The 16,972-nt window shown below is 38.9% G+C and overlaps 2 protein-coding genes and 1 long non-coding RNA gene across 15 annotated transcripts in view; 1 reads left to right on the forward strand and 2 right to left on the reverse strand.

Annotated features, from left to right (window-relative positions):
• LOC107217391 (rho GTPase-activating protein 21) overlaps window positions 1-9,149 on the reverse strand; it is a 99,348-nt gene extending 90,199 nt beyond the window's left edge. For all 12 annotated transcript variants that reach the window (XM_015654896.2, XM_046738894.1, XM_046738897.1 and 9 more), the window contains exon 1: window positions 8,832-9,149. The gene's annotated coding sequence lies outside the window, so the exon portion shown is untranslated. The remainder of the gene's footprint in view (window positions 1-8,831) is intronic.
• Window positions 3,972-10,884, forward strand: LOC124294218. Its single transcript, XR_006904163.1, has 2 exons — window positions 3,972-4,116; window positions 10,544-10,884. It is a non-coding gene; the product is annotated as an uncharacterized LOC124294218 (long non-coding RNA).
• LOC107217388 (protein scarlet) lies at window positions 10,344-16,820 on the reverse strand. 2 transcript variants are annotated; one of them, XM_046738909.1, is made up of 16 exons: window positions 16,589-16,820; window positions 15,756-16,134; window positions 14,925-15,069; window positions 14,777-14,825; window positions 14,617-14,666; window positions 13,933-14,072; window positions 13,644-13,811; window positions 13,282-13,520; window positions 12,747-12,986; window positions 12,474-12,542; window positions 12,225-12,330; window positions 11,924-12,151; window positions 11,583-11,718; window positions 11,269-11,374; window positions 11,042-11,142; window positions 10,344-10,705 (listed from the first exon to the last, which is right to left on the reverse strand). In XM_046738909.1, exons 2-16 carry the CDS (start codon window positions 15,756-15,758, stop codon window positions 10,530-10,532), a joined length of 1,956 nt encoding a protein of 651 aa, XP_046594865.1. In that variant the 5' UTR covers window positions 15,759-16,134; window positions 16,589-16,820; the 3' UTR covers window positions 10,344-10,529. The 2 variants fall into 2 exon arrangements, with proteins under 2 accessions (XP_046594865.1, XP_046594864.1); XM_046738908.1 differs by having other exon boundaries at window positions 11,042-11,374; window positions 12,474-12,505; window positions 12,794-12,986; window positions 16,589-16,816.
• Window positions 16,821-16,972: the final 152 nt, after the last annotated feature.

The following is a 16,972-nucleotide window of genomic DNA, read 5'->3' on the forward strand; positions in this document are numbered from 1 at the left end:
AAAACCACCCCAAGATATGTATGTTTAAAATTCCTTTGGATATAATATTATAGCGTGGAAACTTGGAGGAAAGAGAATAATATAGGTATAGACGGAGGAAAGAAAAAGGAACGGAGAATGGAAAAAGAGATCAAGTTTTATTTTAACGCGATGATTTCCGAAAGATTATCAATAAATTCCCTCTCAACTATTTGCATTGCGATAACAATATTATAAGTAATTGTTTGCGTAAATGTAACGAAAGTGAAGTTGGCTACGAAAGGCGTGATAATGCATTAGAAACGTGAACACCATGGCCGCCAAGTAGTCCTTGAATTGTTATAATCGTTGCGCGTTACGCACGTGCATTGTTATATAAAATTACAATTAATATGCTGCAGCTACGGTTAATTGTCCGTTGTTTATTATTATGCGGACTGCAACACGCTTCAGAATTCCAAAGTTAAAAAAATTTGTATATATAATATTATATGTATATTGTACCTGATGGAGATACCGAAGTGGACGTGACGTAATATCGTAAATTGCAGTAAAGTTTATCAAGTAAATTATACGTTGCGAGTACAGGTAACAAAGTTGTAAATTGTATCGAAGGAAGTTGAAAGTTCGGAATAGAAAAGGGAAGAAAAAACACGACAGAGACAAAACTATAAAAAGGCAAAGCCTCTAACTTTATTACTTTTCACATCGCAGATTGTCGAAATAAAAGATTAGTGATGGTGACCCGCGTGATTTTGGTGACCCGCGTGACCCGCGTGACCCGCGTGATCGTGGGAGTGGTCATCGTGCCCGTGGTGGTGATCTTCGTTGGCTGGAAAATTGGTCGAAAGGTTGAATAAATTGGTACGAGGGTAGAAAATTTGAAAACAAAGAGAAGAAAAAAAAAAAAAAAAAAAAAACAGGAGATTTCGACGGTCGAATAATTAATTCACATCGCATTTTAGTCGAGGGAAAATAATTCTCTGTAAAATTGTGGGTGTGAAATTTTACGAAAATAGAATCGCGATGAAATTAATTCGAGTTACGGAAAAAATGACGCGTTAGTTTGAATGAAAATAAAAACAAGAAAAAAAAGAAAACACGCGCGCTCGCGACGTATGAGAGAATGGTTTGAATGAAATTCAACACTTTTTTTTTTTATCAAAGTCTAGTTTAAATAAAGCAATGAATAAATGTAAATATCGTCAACCCGAAACGGTTGAACAAAACGTTACGTTAAAATACGATATATTACCAAATTACCAAAACTCGTCAGTTTCATGGAAAAATTATAAAATAATCGTTGAGATGTCAAATTATTCTAAGCGACAAGCGAACGGAAGTGAGTTTCAAATGAATCTAATATCGATGAAAATAATTTGAAAAAAAAAAGAAAATAAATAAATAAATGAATAAAAAATAAAAACGGAGTAAATGCGGTGAAAAAATTATAACATCCAACGAAGAAGAAACAAATTTTCCATAATTATAACTATATGTATACATTACACCATATATGGGTAAAAACACTTACGGTGCTGCTGAGCCTGGACGAAAGTGTAGAGTTGGCAGATGACCAACACGGCGAATAAGACGTAGGCGATAATCTTCATGTTGAATGATAATATATACGTATATAACTCCTCTCTTATTACCTGGTTTAACAAAATAACGCGCTGCTGCTGCTGCTTCAGAGATGCGAGCAAGTTTAGTTATACCGACAGAGGCTCGGATGGCCGGCATTTATACCGAGATTATCATTATGCAAGCACTCGCGTGTTGTTTGTTAGCCATCGTCGTATCGCCCAGAGTTGATCCCAAGGGGTTATCGTCTCACTTCGTTAAATTTCATTCGTTTCGTGGATATGATAATATTTGAAAAAAGAAACGACAGACGAATCGAGAAAAATCTATCAGGCATCGTCGCGTCGCCCCAATTTCTTTGTTTGTCCAACCTGCGTATGTACGTTAATTCCAGCGAAAATATATGATAAACTACGTCGAATTCAGAGATAACTTTCTATTTCTAGAAATTTGTATTGGCGTTAATAAATTTTTGATAGTCGGTATTCGTTGGTAAATTTTCACAGGTCAACGCGAATTTTCAGTCTGGGTTCTCTGGGTGTGAAATTTTTCTTTCTTCCGCGTAATTGTTACAAGAAAAAAAAATAAATAAAAATAGTTTCATTGGATAAAGTTTGCTGTTTTAGAAACCGGAACAATGTTTCGGATTTTAAGTAAAATTACCTATTTTTTCAACCATTTACTGCAGTTAACAATTAAACAAACTGCAGTTTTGCATTTAAATCGCTTTTGTTAAAAAATAATATTGTTTCGGTTTTTTTTATCAGCTGAATAATTGAAATCATAGATTTTCTTCCATTTTAAAACAACACTTTCCTGACTGAAAAATCAAACTTTTTTCGCAAAACAGTATTTTTTACGTCTCTAATATCACTCAGCATGTAACAATCACGTAGACAAATCCCAGGCACAAAATCTCTGCAGACTTATGCTTAGCGAAATTATTAAATATTTGTTATTTCTCCCGAGGCTACAAAAGCAGACTTTAACGGTGGTGTACGTATATATTTTTTCATTGTTTTGATGCGTGAGAAATAAAAAAATAATCAACTCAACCCAGGCACGGAAATAAAAAGAAATTTTTGCTGAGCGGTGTTGATCAGAAAATTAGTTAATTAGTTCGATCGAATTAAGTTCGGATCTTCAGGCTCGTTTATCGTCGCATATAAAAATTTCCACGCTGTAACTGCATAATGCTTTTTTACAATAAACACCAGACGCCTATCTGAGACAACGTGGAGGCGGGTCAAGGCGATATTAATTGTGAAACTCACGGTGGAAAGAGTTCATTGGAACGATTACATTGATACACATTACATATGCATAAAGGGAGCATAAAATTTTCCTTCGACGCAATTGTTTGTACAACGTTCTGTGAGTTCGTTTGAGCATGACTAAGCGATCGGAATGCTTATAATTATAAGATTAAATAAATAAGAAATTGTGTAACGCAATAATTACAATTTTTTCATCATCGCGTTGCAAGATGCAAGCTGCACACGCGAGATAAATAATAATTGGGGTAGATTAATCGTGTAAAATGTTAAATCGCAAAGATAAGACCTGATGAAAATAAAGAACGATGAATTCACGCGAGAAGCATATTTAAGAATTATTTTTAGAGCATGGGAATAGAGCGATTTGGCCATGAATTTTGATATAATCGTACAAAATTGGTGATGAAAAAAAAAAAAAAAACGAAGACGAGATCATCGAATTATATCATTTTTTTTTTCTTTTAATTACTCTTGCACAATTGCAGTGGCCACGTGCACGTAAATATTATACATAAGAAAATGAGACGCGATAATAAAGGCTAATCGAGCTCGGTTATAAGAATATAATTAAAAAATATTATTGGAAAATACTAAATAATCAAAATCTTATCAATATCGCTATAAGACGAATAAGACATTCCGTACCGAATCGGTTAACATTTATAACACGAGGGATGCATAAAATTCATTTGTCTCGACGCGACGCCTCGATTTTAAATCGAAATTTATTATTAAATGTTTTTCCAAACCTGAGAAATCAACTCGTCCTTTCCCTTTTCACAATGTCGAAAATACTGAGACATTTGTTTTAACGTTCCGAAATTGAAAAGACGGATAATCAGAATTATTATTACTGAAAGCAGAATATTTGAAGAAAGGAGAACTTTTTCTAAAAATTACGGTTGAAAAATTCTGCACAATTAATTATAAACATATAATTTGCGACCCAATTTGCATTGACGTAAAAAAGAAACACGGATATAATTTTTTTTTAAAGTTCTTTGAGGAGTTAATCGAATTGGCAAAGAGAAAAGAAAAAAAAGAAAAGCTCCAAGTTTTTTTCTGCCGAGTAGTACGAATGAACGCGTATATTTCGTTTCTTTAGCAATTCGTATACATGACGCGTAAGCTGTATCTGCAGACCAAATATTCCATTTATACATCGACGATAAGAAGCAGCTTATACGCAACAGCGGGCATCGCCATTATCGCTGTCTTGCACTCTGTGACTGTCGACAGTCGATCCGCAGCATCGAAAGAAAATGGTACATCCGAGGTACGTAAAATACGATATTTATTGTTGAATTAATAAACAATAATAGATTCATTCTTCTATCATTTTTTTTAATATATATATATTTAAATAAAATGTGCACGCAACCATTGGGAAAAGTTTTCTGCACGCACCAGTTGCAATTGAATTGCAAGAAGAAAATTTTCCGACTAACAAGGTTTTTCGAAAGCTGCACCGAGTTTATTCAAATATTGAGAGATGTTTGTCCGGAAAAAAAACAGTAATTAAATAAAAAAAAAGTGTATTATGTATAATAACCGAAAATTTGAATTCAATTTTATAGAAGCAAAAATTGATTCCGTACTTAAATTACGATCGAATAAAAAAATCAGTCAAATGACGAACAAAGAGGTCCAGTTTTTGATAGTGTTGAAAAGTATCCATATCCGTTATCGTTCCGTATTTTTTTTTCTTTCAACACCAGAAATCGTACAGAATATCCATTTTAATAAACATCGATCAGAGGTTAAAATTCTATTCAATCAACAGAGTTTTCCGTCTCTCCTCTAAAATTGTTTGAAATGAATTTTGAATAATACGCTGATGTTTTCTTTTTTCTGTTCGGAAGTAAAAATTTCTGACATATGTTGAAATCCAGACAAGTTTCTACACTTCGATATCACGTGATTGTAAATCAGGGCACAACATGCAACTTGGGTCTTAAATTTGTGTGGATTTTCTTTGTTCAAACTGTTATTATTGTTGTTGTATCTTACGCGTTACACTCGACGAGACCTTAAATCGCGTTTCGACCGCTGGCCGATCCGACAGCATAAGCGACGACTGAAAAGAATAAGAAGAGGAAGAAGAAGAAGTCACGTTCAACCGCGCGAATAACAGTAAATATTCCATTCTACCTGACTGGCTGCAACCGTTCTGTTTCTTATTCTTATTCTTCTTCTTATTCTTATTCCCGCGAGATGTCGAGAAGAAGAAAAGAAGAACCGGCGAACACGAACTGAACCAAGATGCAAAAGGCCGAATTCACACTCGCGCGCGAATCTTGTTGCGTGTATAATGTAATACGGGGTGTATTACTTGAGTTGACACAGCAAAATATCTTGTGAACGACGCGTTTGAGAGAAAAATGTTTGAAATTAAAGTTTCATGGTTCGTTTTGAATAATAATAATGCCGGAAAGTTGTTGACGAATTGTTTAAACAAAAATTTACGTAACAACATAATAACGAGATTACGTATGCATCAATCTGCAATAGATCGGGAGTAAATGAATCGATACGATCGATCCCTACGAAAATCAACGAACGGAACGGAATCGCGCGGATCCTGTGAACGGTATTTGCGGTTCGCGATCATCATCCTCGTCTGAACCTCTGGGTTACAAACCAGTTCCAAACACTCGTCTTAAAGGTTCAGAAGCACGCCGTGCTGCTGCCGGTCAGGCAGCAATGACGTTGAGAACTGACTTCTGTTCGAGGCAGCAATTGCGTTACTCTTGCAGCGTTATACATATACCAACATTGTATACGTCTGCATATAGAACGCGTGTGAGAGAAAAAGCAGCAGCAGCAGCAGAGAAGCGTTAATTGCCGTATTTAACCCCGCAGTGCAGCAGCTTGTGAGCAGAGTAGTTTTCTCGGTTAAAACTATGCTACCCAAGATATAATAGAACCCGATTCTTATCCAGGAAATTTCCATGTATTTGTTGAATTTGAAAACAAATATTCTCTCGAAATATGCGTATCGCAAACGTTGAAACAAAACGTGTAGCGAAGAAAAAAAAAAAATCATGCGCACGATGCAATTTTTGTACCTCTTTGAGTAAACCTAACTCAACTATAGTCGTGTGGGGGGGGGGATTGACGAAGAAGGTATAAATTTTCAAAAACGTTTCAAATTTGAAACAGTCATCAGTTTTTGAATACAATCAAATATTCTCTTAATTTTCTGCTTCCTCCCGTTGAATTGGTCTTCACCTATTCGCTACGCCGCACGTATTTATCATCGGATTCGTTGTTCGTTTATTTATTTATTATTTATTTTTTTTTTTTTTAAGTACTTTTTGGGACTACTTTGAACGTCGCGGATCGGGTGAAAAGTAGCCGGGTAACTCGACCCGACCCAAAGTGAAACTAAACGAAACGAAGAACCTCCAACGGCTGTTGGGGCCCTTTTTTACCTGCTGCAGTGTGCGAAGCAGGTCCGAATAGAGAGATTGCTGCATCACGCCACCCAACGCATTTCGTGTTTTTATATATATTGACTGACGACGAAGAAGAAGAAGTTACAAGCGAAAAAGTAGAAAATGAAAGAGGATAAAAAGATTACGTGCGTAAAACGACGACGCAGGCAGAGAAAAAGAACAACGGTTTTCACCGATCGCTGATCAGCCGTTAGATTTACGCTGCTTCGCGTTCAACGAGTACGTCTATCGTACAATGCACACCTTATCGCATATAGATGTAGATATGTGTAACAATACGTATGTAATACCGCACACAACGGCGCGTGACGCAACAACGACGATGACGCTTTGAAACGGCAGAATGAAAACGTAAGTATAAAGCGTTGTAAAATTGTGTAACAGCTTTATAGCAACATATTTTATACATGTATGCATACGTCTATGTGGGTTGGAAATTGCGGCGTTGAATAAAACGAGTGCAGAGCGGAGTGGAGAATAAATTGTTTTATTAACCCTGTTGGTCAGCCCCATGCACAGGAATTTAAGTGCACGCATGATGGGTGAACAAGAGTGAAAATTTAACTCGAGAAGCACGGCGTCGAGTTTTTCCAATCTCTTTACAAATGTATCACATCGTCGTGTGATACCGGAATAAGAGAAGAAACGTAAAGTAAGAAACGAGAGATTTTTTAAACGTATACTTGATTCCGAGATACGGTAACGTAACATCGTTTACGCATGAGATAAAATTTATCCAGACTTGTACGATTAAGGGTAGAAGAACTCAAAGAAGAGAAATCGGCACGAAAATGTTTGTCGTTTTTCTTCGTTAAGCTCGCGAGTGGGTTAAGAAAGTGTAACGAGACGCTGACGAAGATTCATACATAAAATCGACGACTGCAAGCAACCATTTACCGGAAGATTAATTTGTTCCATCAGACACGGGATGATAATGATTGAAATTAGTGAGGCGTGTGAAAGTAACAGGTTTATTTTTTTCACCGTGAAGCTTTTCATTACTTGTTTTTCACTCCCAACTTCGACGGCGTGTAGGTAAAAATATTTTTCTCACCGAAACGATGTTGTCATCGCGTCGTTTAAGACCCTTTCTTCCTCGGCACAAGGAACAAATCTTCGATAAATAACAACGTAACGAAATAACGAACGTTTGATGTTACACGTACCTGTATGCGTAGGTATATTCGAAAAAGGAACGATTCCTCGATAATCTCCAACAAAGGTCTTCTTATCTGACCGAGAGGAAAGAGGAAGATTGTCGTTTGCGAGAGGAAATGGAACCCGTATATCAAGAAGAAGAAGAAGAAGAAGAAGAAGAAGAAGAAGAAGAGGAAAAAGAAGGCAAGGAGGCGGAAGAGAAGCGAGATCGCATCTACGATTCGTAACGACCGAAGGTGGAGGAAGAAGAAGGAGGAGAAGAAGAAGAAGAAAAAGAAAAGGGAAGAGAGGTGGAAGAGGGGGATAAGAAGGGGGAGAGAAAACGTGAGACCAAACGTCCTTGGCAAGGCTAACGAACCAGAATGCCTCGTACATACGTAGATGCATCTTACACATATTATACGCGGTGAGTACGCGCTTCACGAGACGAGAGGTGGTCCGATGAACGTCCTCGGGGATCCTGATTGACACAGCAGGCATGCAGCCGTTACGATTTGAAACGAAGCACGCGACGAGGAGTCTGAGAAGACGGGATTAAAGTTAGTAACGTTTTCACAACGACAGGCTGGGAAGAAAATCACTATTTTTTTAATATCAACAAACAAATGATTTTTAAGGAACTAATTGTAAGATTGCTGAATAATGAGTATGTTTTGTTTCATTACGGTTTAGTACTGAATTTCAAACTGTTCCTAACGGTTTTTCCTCGGCACGAATCGTTACTAACTTCGACGTCGTGATCTATCGGGCTGAAGTTTGCAACGGTGTTGTATAGGATGCATTTTTGGAAAAAAATAGTTACTTAGCGACTTTAGGATCAGTTGAAATCTAGTAAACCGTTAATGCAAACAAATATATTGAAAATTCAACTTCTTCGACACAAAAATAGTAATTTTAGTTTCAACGTTACTAACTTCAGCCTGATCATTTTGATTCGAGAAGAGCGTGTCGCGTGCAGCGTCGCATCGCGTCGCGCTCACGCGGTTTAATCAACGCGACAAACATCGTTGTTCTTTTGATCGTAATGATGAAACACGAGAGCCCAAGTACATACCGTATACGTTGCATACATACGTGATACGTATTTATGTTACGTATCGCCGGACTCGGCGACGTTCATTATTTACAAACAAAGACGCGTCGCGTGCCGAACAACCGAGCATCGCAACTGAAGCCATCCGAGGCCGAAGAGAACAATCGACGATCTGGAAATTCGAATCGTGCCCGAGACGCCGTCGCTGCTCCATCCAGCTTCCGATGCTTCCTGGGGGGAGGAGACGAGGAGTCGAGCCGCAGGAGACGAAACGCATTCCTCGAGCGCACGAGGAGAGCGCCAAGGAACGAGACACAGAATTTCTACAACAACGTGACTCACCTCGGCGGGCTTTTCTCTTTCGCTTCCTCTCTCTCTGCGTGTGTATATCTTTGTCTCCCTCTCTCTCCCTTTCTCGTCTCTCAGCTGGTCCGCGGGGCTTCTCGGCTATCGCTGTCTCTCCGCGATATCGACGCACTTCACCTTATCACTGCTTCGCAGTAGCGACACTCGTAGCATAATTTCCGGCCACAGTTATCGTTGCGCAGCGGCTCGTTACTACACATAATGCCGCGAACCGAACTCGGCTGAAAACTTACTCGACGCACGGCCAACAGCGATCATCGCGCGACGACACGTCCTACTCGCTGCACGGTAACATGGCGGCTGCCCGACTGACGGCGGGCAAAAAATAATCGACGATCGACTCGCCATCTACCGATAATCCTAGAGAAACACGGTTCACGGTGGATTCAGCGCCGATGCCATCTTGCGGTCGAAATACGCACTCGTCTGTGTCTCTCACCTCACGACGCGACGACGCATGTCGAGTAGAGAGGCGTCAGGCGTTATTTCCAACTCTCATTCTCTTACACCTGTATCTCTCTATACGGCCTCTCTTTACATACGATATTTCGCTGTAACGGCCTTATGTAATTGCGGGCACTGCTGGGTAATATTTAAAATGTTTTCACTTAAAATGGGCATTTAAAATGTAAATGACAATTTGCATTTTAAATGAATCTATTGAAGTATTCTACTCAACGGTGATTATGGCATTCTTTCAATTTATGGTCCACAAGAAGCATTTTTGTAAAAAGCAAAAGGAATGAAATGCTTGCAAAAGTTGAAAATGGGCGAGCTATTTGACTTGAAGAAATTCATACTTAAATTGGAATTTGCATCAAAATTCTAGATTTACATTGCACTGTGACCAATGATCAGAAGGAAAATAGTAGCATCGGGGAAAACTGCAAATTTTAATTTACCTTGCGACGTGATTGCATTCACATGCTTACAATGTCGTTTTGCCGACTGCATTAATCTCAGCTTTCAAAGCAAAATCTTTGTTCGACTCCTCGGGACTATTTCTGATTAACGTTGAACATTGATGGTTATTGATATACGCAGCAAATTACCGCAGAGCCGAAACGAAATTACAACTCACAAGCGCGTTCAACCGCGGCCATTTTGATTGTACGTCAGCAATCGAATCCGTCTGTCAATTGTTTCGAGGCCTCAATTGTTTTTTTTCAATTCCCGCGAATTCGACAATTTTCAAACGACTTATTTCAGGTGGAATGCTCTTAGCTGTCCTAGAAGGATGACTTTTTCACAAAATATTTGAAAAATACTTTCTCATTTCTAAATATTCAGTAGGTAAAATTCATTTGCAATTGGGATTCATTACTAAACTATAATAAATTGCAAGTTTGTTGAATACTTTTTCGCATGAAAAATTGAAAACCTAGTTTAGAAATCTTGTTCAAATACACGGTAGAATCTGATGAAAATATAATTCAGATTGCCTTGAGAACAAAAGGACTAGGGTCTCAATTACGCGAAATACAAAAGTAAAAACACTACATTTTATTCCGATAATACTCGATATAACAATTTAGCTGCTGACAACGAGTGAAAAAATACGTGTTTTTCTTCGTATTATTATTATTATTGTTGTTGTTGTCTTGTACACGGTTAGCGAATTATGTCGTCGATTGTTCGAAGCTGCTGAATCCAAAGATCGATAAGACTAAATCTTTATTTGTATCTAGCTCGATTCCAGAGACAAGCGTATCCCATGCAATGAAACACCACGTACGATACAGCCATGAAAGAAATGTCTGTCCAGTAATTATCAGCGTCAAAATCGTACCTGTCCAAAACCTCCGACCCATCCGTCATGCAGGGTAGTTCCGGATCTTCAACTTCACAAGCTGAAAGGAATTACGAAGAAGAATTACTGCAGCCGATAATAGAAGACTTACAATATTCAACTGACGGAGAATCGTCACTTCCTTGGTCAGCCTTATCTTCGAAAACATATGCAGTCACGCATTAAGAATATGTTATATTTTCATTTGACTACAAATATGACATCTGCTCGATTTACTTATTTCGACAATTTCCTTTCATCGCCTTTCACAGATAACGTTTTGGTCCGCCAACATTGCGCAGGTCATTTTTCCCTTCGTCACGATTTGTATGGTTTTTCATCAATGATTACATTACATTCTACCAGACTATCGTAAAAGAAATATAACCGTGCTTACAAATGTTGTGCACTCCGTCCCACTGAACGATGGTTAACGCCTCGGTGGAATGAAGAAGCCACGAGATGTATTTTACCCACTGCACGTAAGCCGGCAGGGTACTGAAAAGATTAGATCTAGTTAAGGAATGTGTTTCGTATAAACAGTAAGATGCCACCCACTCGTTCACTCTAGGCTGGTAAGTACATCTAGGCATGCGCCAAAGTAAATCTCCGTGCTTGGTATACCCGAGCTTGATGAAGGGGCCCATGGTTACCATCAGTATGTAGTCGAAGGGGACCAAATACGCCATTGCGAGGGGCACGGAGTCAAAAGCAGCGGCGAAGAAGCAGCCTGTGAAATTAATGAAACACGTACACGTCGATAAAGTGCTGTTTTGTTGCTTTGGGAAGATATGTGATGGAATTATGTATTCTTTCGCGTTCCGAATCCCTCGCAGACTTTCATTACTTTTTATCTGTCAGGAATGTTACCGAGTTAAGAAATAAGAAGGAGTAAAATTGGAAATCCTTTTCATTTCCCTAACTTTCATTAAACCTACCGCACGCGGTGGAAACGTTCATGGTGAAGATGACGACGATCACGCTCAGAGCGAAGGCCTCGATGCTATTTCTGAGTCCAACGACCCAGTAGACGATCATCACGAATATAATTGGCTCGATGATCAGACCGGGAATCTGCAAGATGTCTGGTATAAATCGTTTCCCGTAAGACTGGGCGCTATTTCTGGTTTGGTTTCGGACACCTAATCATTTCGCGTTTTTCCTAATAACCCATTACTCCTGATATACTCCTTTTCTCTTACCTCGTGATAAATAAAGAGAGACGGTGAATTATTCTACCGTGACAGGAAAATTTTTTCTATCCATTCGTTATCCTCACCAATGAAATAACCCTCGCCAAGTAGTACAAATGGGGCGTGTAAAGTCCAGCCCGATGCTCTCTCAGGAACAGCGGCATCTCCTGCGGAAGAGTCGCCAGGGTGGCGTACATTGGTAAAAATGTATTCTCGGTTACCAAGATGAATAGAACTCCTTGAACCGCCTGGATACCGAGCTGATCCAACTTTATCGCTCCGAAGAAGCAAAGGGACACCAGGATGGCGAGACACTGGAAGAAATCATCGATTAATACACTTTTTAAATAAGCTTCGTAGGATCCGATGCAATTAATTTCCGTCTACCAGTTTCAAGAGGATGCGTAGAAGTTGGACATTTGGATCCCTGATCACTTGAATCGTACCGCGATTGATCAACAAGTAAAGTTTCGTCCACCACCAAGGCTCCTTGCTGTGATTGCAGAGATGTTGTGCATTTATTTATATTGCTGAATAATTTCGCAGTAAAACCGATAATTCCTAATGTAATTGCTTTCGATTATAAATCTGGATGTTCGATTACTTAATATACATATAGATGGGTGCATGACTTACAATTTGTAAGTCTCTTCAGTTTCTCCCGTCCACTGAAATGAATAAAGAAAAATAAAGTTGGATGACAACCTGATGAAACATGTACCTCAGGGTGATCCTTATTTACGGTATTGACAATTCCTTAATTTTCCAGATCTTTATCTTGGACTGTCTTAGAGTTGACGTAAAAAATTGAAAAAATTCGGCAAATGGTTTCGAAATATTTGAAATTGATTTGGGGGGCGGGGCGGAAAAAAGTCATCAATACACTGAACAAGGACCACCCTAACGTACCTCAACGTAAAGCTTAGTTTCGTTAAGACGTTAAGGAATTTCCTCACGTTGTAAGAATTTGAAATGTGAAGCTCCAGCTGTGTGATCAGGTCGTTCTCCTTACTGGCGTCGCTGACGAGAAAGGCGTCGCATATTCTCTGAGCGTTTCGCCTGCTGGCGTCTTCGTCCCGCGGTGCTGTAGCAAGGGTTGCTATAAGGAAATCGGCCGGGTTGTAGGCGGGAGGACAGTGGTGACCTTCGCTGAAACGCAAGAATTACAAGCCCTGTTTCAGAATCGTAGTTTCCCTCATGAAAATGATTTTATTGCAAGAAATTGTTTTTTTACCAAATATACGTAGATTTTTATGAAATATTCCGTCTTATCGGCAAAAGATCTACGAGATACGAAAATTTTTAAATCAAATTAACAATTCTTTACGAAAAAACTATACGCGTGTTTAAAATTTTGTAAGAATTAATACGAAACGTTTCAATTTCCGTCAAAATTCGTAGAGTAGTAGGAATTTTCACCAGGGAATTGAGTCGTTCTTATTACCTGGCGAAAAACTGGACCGCCTGCACGCCGGTGCCGATAAACGCGATTCTACCCTCGGCAATCAGGATGATCTGCTGAAAGGCGTTGAATATCGACGAGCTCGGTTGATGGATCGTACAGAGTACGGTGCGACCTTGAGAAGCGACGGCTTTCAGATGAGCGATCAAAACTCCGGCCGAATGGGCGTCGAGTCCTGTCGTCGGTTCGTCAAGAAAAAGGATCTTCGGATCGGATATCAGCTGGCAGGGAAAATAAATTTAACTAGTCGGAAGTATAGAAGAATTACTGTCCCCAAAGATAAAGCACAAGAAATAAAAATCGAAAATAAGGAGAAAAAAAAAGTTATAAAAACCTGTACTTACTTCGGTGGCAAATGCGAGTCGCTTTTTCTCACCGCCAGAGAGAACCTTCTCACCACTGGTTCCAATCTGGGTCCCAGACCTATGGGCCAGTCCGATTTCCTGAAGAAGACGATTTATCCTAATCCTGATCTGCCGAAGTTCCGTTCTCCGGTCCAGCTTCATCCTGGCCTGTGTCGTAGATTCGTAGTAAAAATCATTCAATAATTTAATCAAATGGATAGAATGGTTCTAGAGAACGTGCAAGGTATAACATGCAGGTATAAAAAGTTTGCGGATCAAAACGCCGTACCATGAACATCAGATGCTCCATCACCGTCATCGAACCAACGAAAAGATCTTCCTGATGCATGAATCCGGTATGAAGCCGCATGTAGGACGGACTGACAGGATGTCCCTGCACCAATATGTCGCCATGGACGATGACGCCGGCTGGATAAATGAGGAAATTCCATAAACGTACTTTGTACTTTGTACAATCAACTCTTTTAACCCTTTTAGTCAAGCAATTCGTGTATTATTTTTTTGTTTTTTTTTCTTTTTTTTGCACGCAAGTGCAATTATACGTTACCTAAGTACATTTCGACGCTGAATGCGAATCTAGTGTCAAAAATTTAGTAATACTAAAAACAATCCCTAAAATGGATTTTTGTCAACCAATGAATTCCAAACGTTTTAAGCGCGCGTTTGTTATCAAATGTCTCCGCTGACTAATTACGTTCACGAAAATACGTTGCTTTTTTTTTTTTCTTTACACATATTTACTTGTGACAATTGTAAACAAGTATCATCTCATGAAAAATCTCCATCACTTCAAGGTTTAGGTATTTTTTTAATTGACAAAAATAAAGAAAAAAAAAGAGTTCCACTTTAAGTGACTTCTGTGACTGAAAGGGTCAATTCGTATGTGTAATTTTTGGAATGATCTTGTCTGACTGGAGCCGACGTATTCGGTATTCAAATAACATTAACTCACGCGGGGAGCGATATGCGAGGGCTGTCATCAGTGAACTCTTTCCAGCACCGCTAGAGAGGAATTATTACGCTTAATCATTTGCTTTGTTGCTTTTCATCAGCTGGTAAATAAAGCGACTTAGATAATGTCGAGGATTTAGAGCCTCGCGTAATCTACTCACCTTCCTCCCATTATCGCAACGAGTGTTCCCGACTTTACGGCGCCACGCACTAATTAGTAATAAGAAAGACGTTGAAAAGTTTTTATATATTTACAGTTTATATATATATTTATAGGTATACTTATATGTAAGAACTCGATGCAGTTACCGTTGTTTATCAGCTGTTTGCAAATCCTGTTGTCCTTGGTGGTTGCGTAGACTGATAAATCGCGCCAGGATATGGTAACGCCTTTTTCACACTGGGTTGCATCCTCGTTTCTGGGGGCCAAAAAGCCCCTCGAGGTGAGGACCATCTGTCGATGATTCGAGAGGTGAAAAATAACACAGGTTAAGAAAAAAAAGAATTATTTTTATTTCGAGTTTCTATTCAGATAAATAAATTTCGATTCTATGCATCGGATAATAAGAAAAACCTTTATTTGTTACTTATAAAGTTTGTTTTTGTATTTTTGACGTTGATAGCTAATATGGTTGCCTGTTCGGAAGAACAAGCAAAACGTTTTCACCAAGATGCGATCGACTTTATCGTTAACAACGTTATCAGGGGTAGTACAATGAAACCACGATGGAAGACTACGTTTGTGCTTCGATACGAGAAAGTCCGTCCGAAAATAAAAGAAGTACAAAGAATATTAATTTTTAAATTTTGTTAATCAATTCTTTTGCATTTGTAGTCTATTACCAATTATTATTTTTCAATAATAGTGATTTGAATGCAAAACTGAAGTTTGTTTAATCATTATTTACAATAAATGATTGAGAAAATAAGTAATATTTCTTAAAATCCGAAACATCGTTCCGGTTTCTACAAAAAACAAACTTTATCTAAAAAAACTGTTTTTTCATTTACAAGTTACGTAAAAGAAATCAAAATTTGACATCCGGAACCCAGACCCAAAATTCGCGTTCACCGGTGTAATTGGTCAATGCAGACCGTGTGATAGACAAATTCCACTTCACGAATTCGAAAACAAAGTACCATATAGGAGGCGGTTCTTCACAGTTCTTACATTTTACCGGAGATTGAAATCGGTGACGTTTATCTCTGCAGATCCACCGATCGACTGCAGGCCACGTGCGCTTCACTCGACTGGGAAGAATAAAATTCTCTTCCTCACTCTTGGTGGGACATGACTCGAAAGGTTTGAACGAGTCGCGGTTAGCGAATGGTCGAGGAGCTCTCGAATGTCCTCCGCATGACAAAATCAATCCTCCGTACTCGTGTTACACACTTTAGCCTTACGATCGGTTCTAGGAAAAGTCTTCAGCCTCTTCAAACTACGTGATCCGAATCGACGGACCCCGATATGCCCTCCATATTTCGGACCCTCCGATACCGCCGAAGGCTCCTCGTGTGACTAGAAAAAAAAAAAAAAAAAAAAAATGATAAAGAGAAAGAAACCATACAGCGGTGGGATTAGGGTCGTCAAATCGATCGACCGACGTGTCAGTCGTCGATTTGACGAGGATGGAAGTGTTTCTCAGGCGACTTTTTTTTTTTTTTTTTATCATCAAAAGACATTCGGAAGATCGGAAATTAGCTTTTGACAGTTTTGTTTCCCTGACATTTCCCGAATTTACGTAGACTTTTGAATTTTCTGATAATGTATAACAAAGTGTACCGGTTATTGACCTTTTTTTTTTTTTTTTGTTATATTTGTTTGATCGTTGGTTACTGAAATAACGAAAAAATAAATTTCCCGTGTCTAACTGTAATCCAGCGATTGGTCTTAATCGTCGAGAAATATTCACAATTTGCGACATAAATTTATAATTATGAAAAACAAAAGGGTTCGTAACTGGCACACTTACCTTATCACGTGCTCAAATGGAGTCGAAGGTCGCGATGAATAATTCCAAGGAAAATATATCCAAATTCTTGACTGTTACGTGTTCCTCGGCGGAAACTCGCGTTAATGTTAATCATCGATGACGGCATTCACTGTGCGAACCGAGAAGCGTGTAAAACACGTACGATGTTAACACAAACGTGTTTTCCTTCTGGCAGTTAGGTTCGTGTCTCTGGGTATCGGATTATTGTAATCGAAGACTGAAACCCTAGATTTGCGGGCCCCGCGTTCCTCATGCACGGTACTCTTACGGTACCATAGCTCCAAGCCATGTGTAAAGTCTGTAACTTACACGTACCTGCCTGGCTGGCGAGAAGGCGTGGAAAAAACTGCATGTAAAAAATGT

This window comes from Neodiprion lecontei, chromosome 4 (genome assembly GCF_021901455.1).
Source record: "Neodiprion lecontei isolate iyNeoLeco1 chromosome 4, iyNeoLeco1.1, whole genome shotgun sequence".
Taxonomy (NCBI): domain Eukaryota; kingdom Metazoa; phylum Arthropoda; class Insecta; order Hymenoptera; family Diprionidae; genus Neodiprion; species Neodiprion lecontei.

Coding starts and splice junctions, on each gene's coding strand:
- LOC107217388 (XM_046738908.1), bottom strand. Junction 14,073..14,616: donor CCTCGCATATCGCTCCCCGC/GTGAGTTAATGT, acceptor TCATTTATCCAG/CCGGCGTCATCGTCCATGGC. Junction 12,331..12,473: donor ACTGAAGAGACTTACAAATT/GTAAGTCATGCA, acceptor CTGCAATCACAG/CAAGGAGCCTTGGTGGTGGA.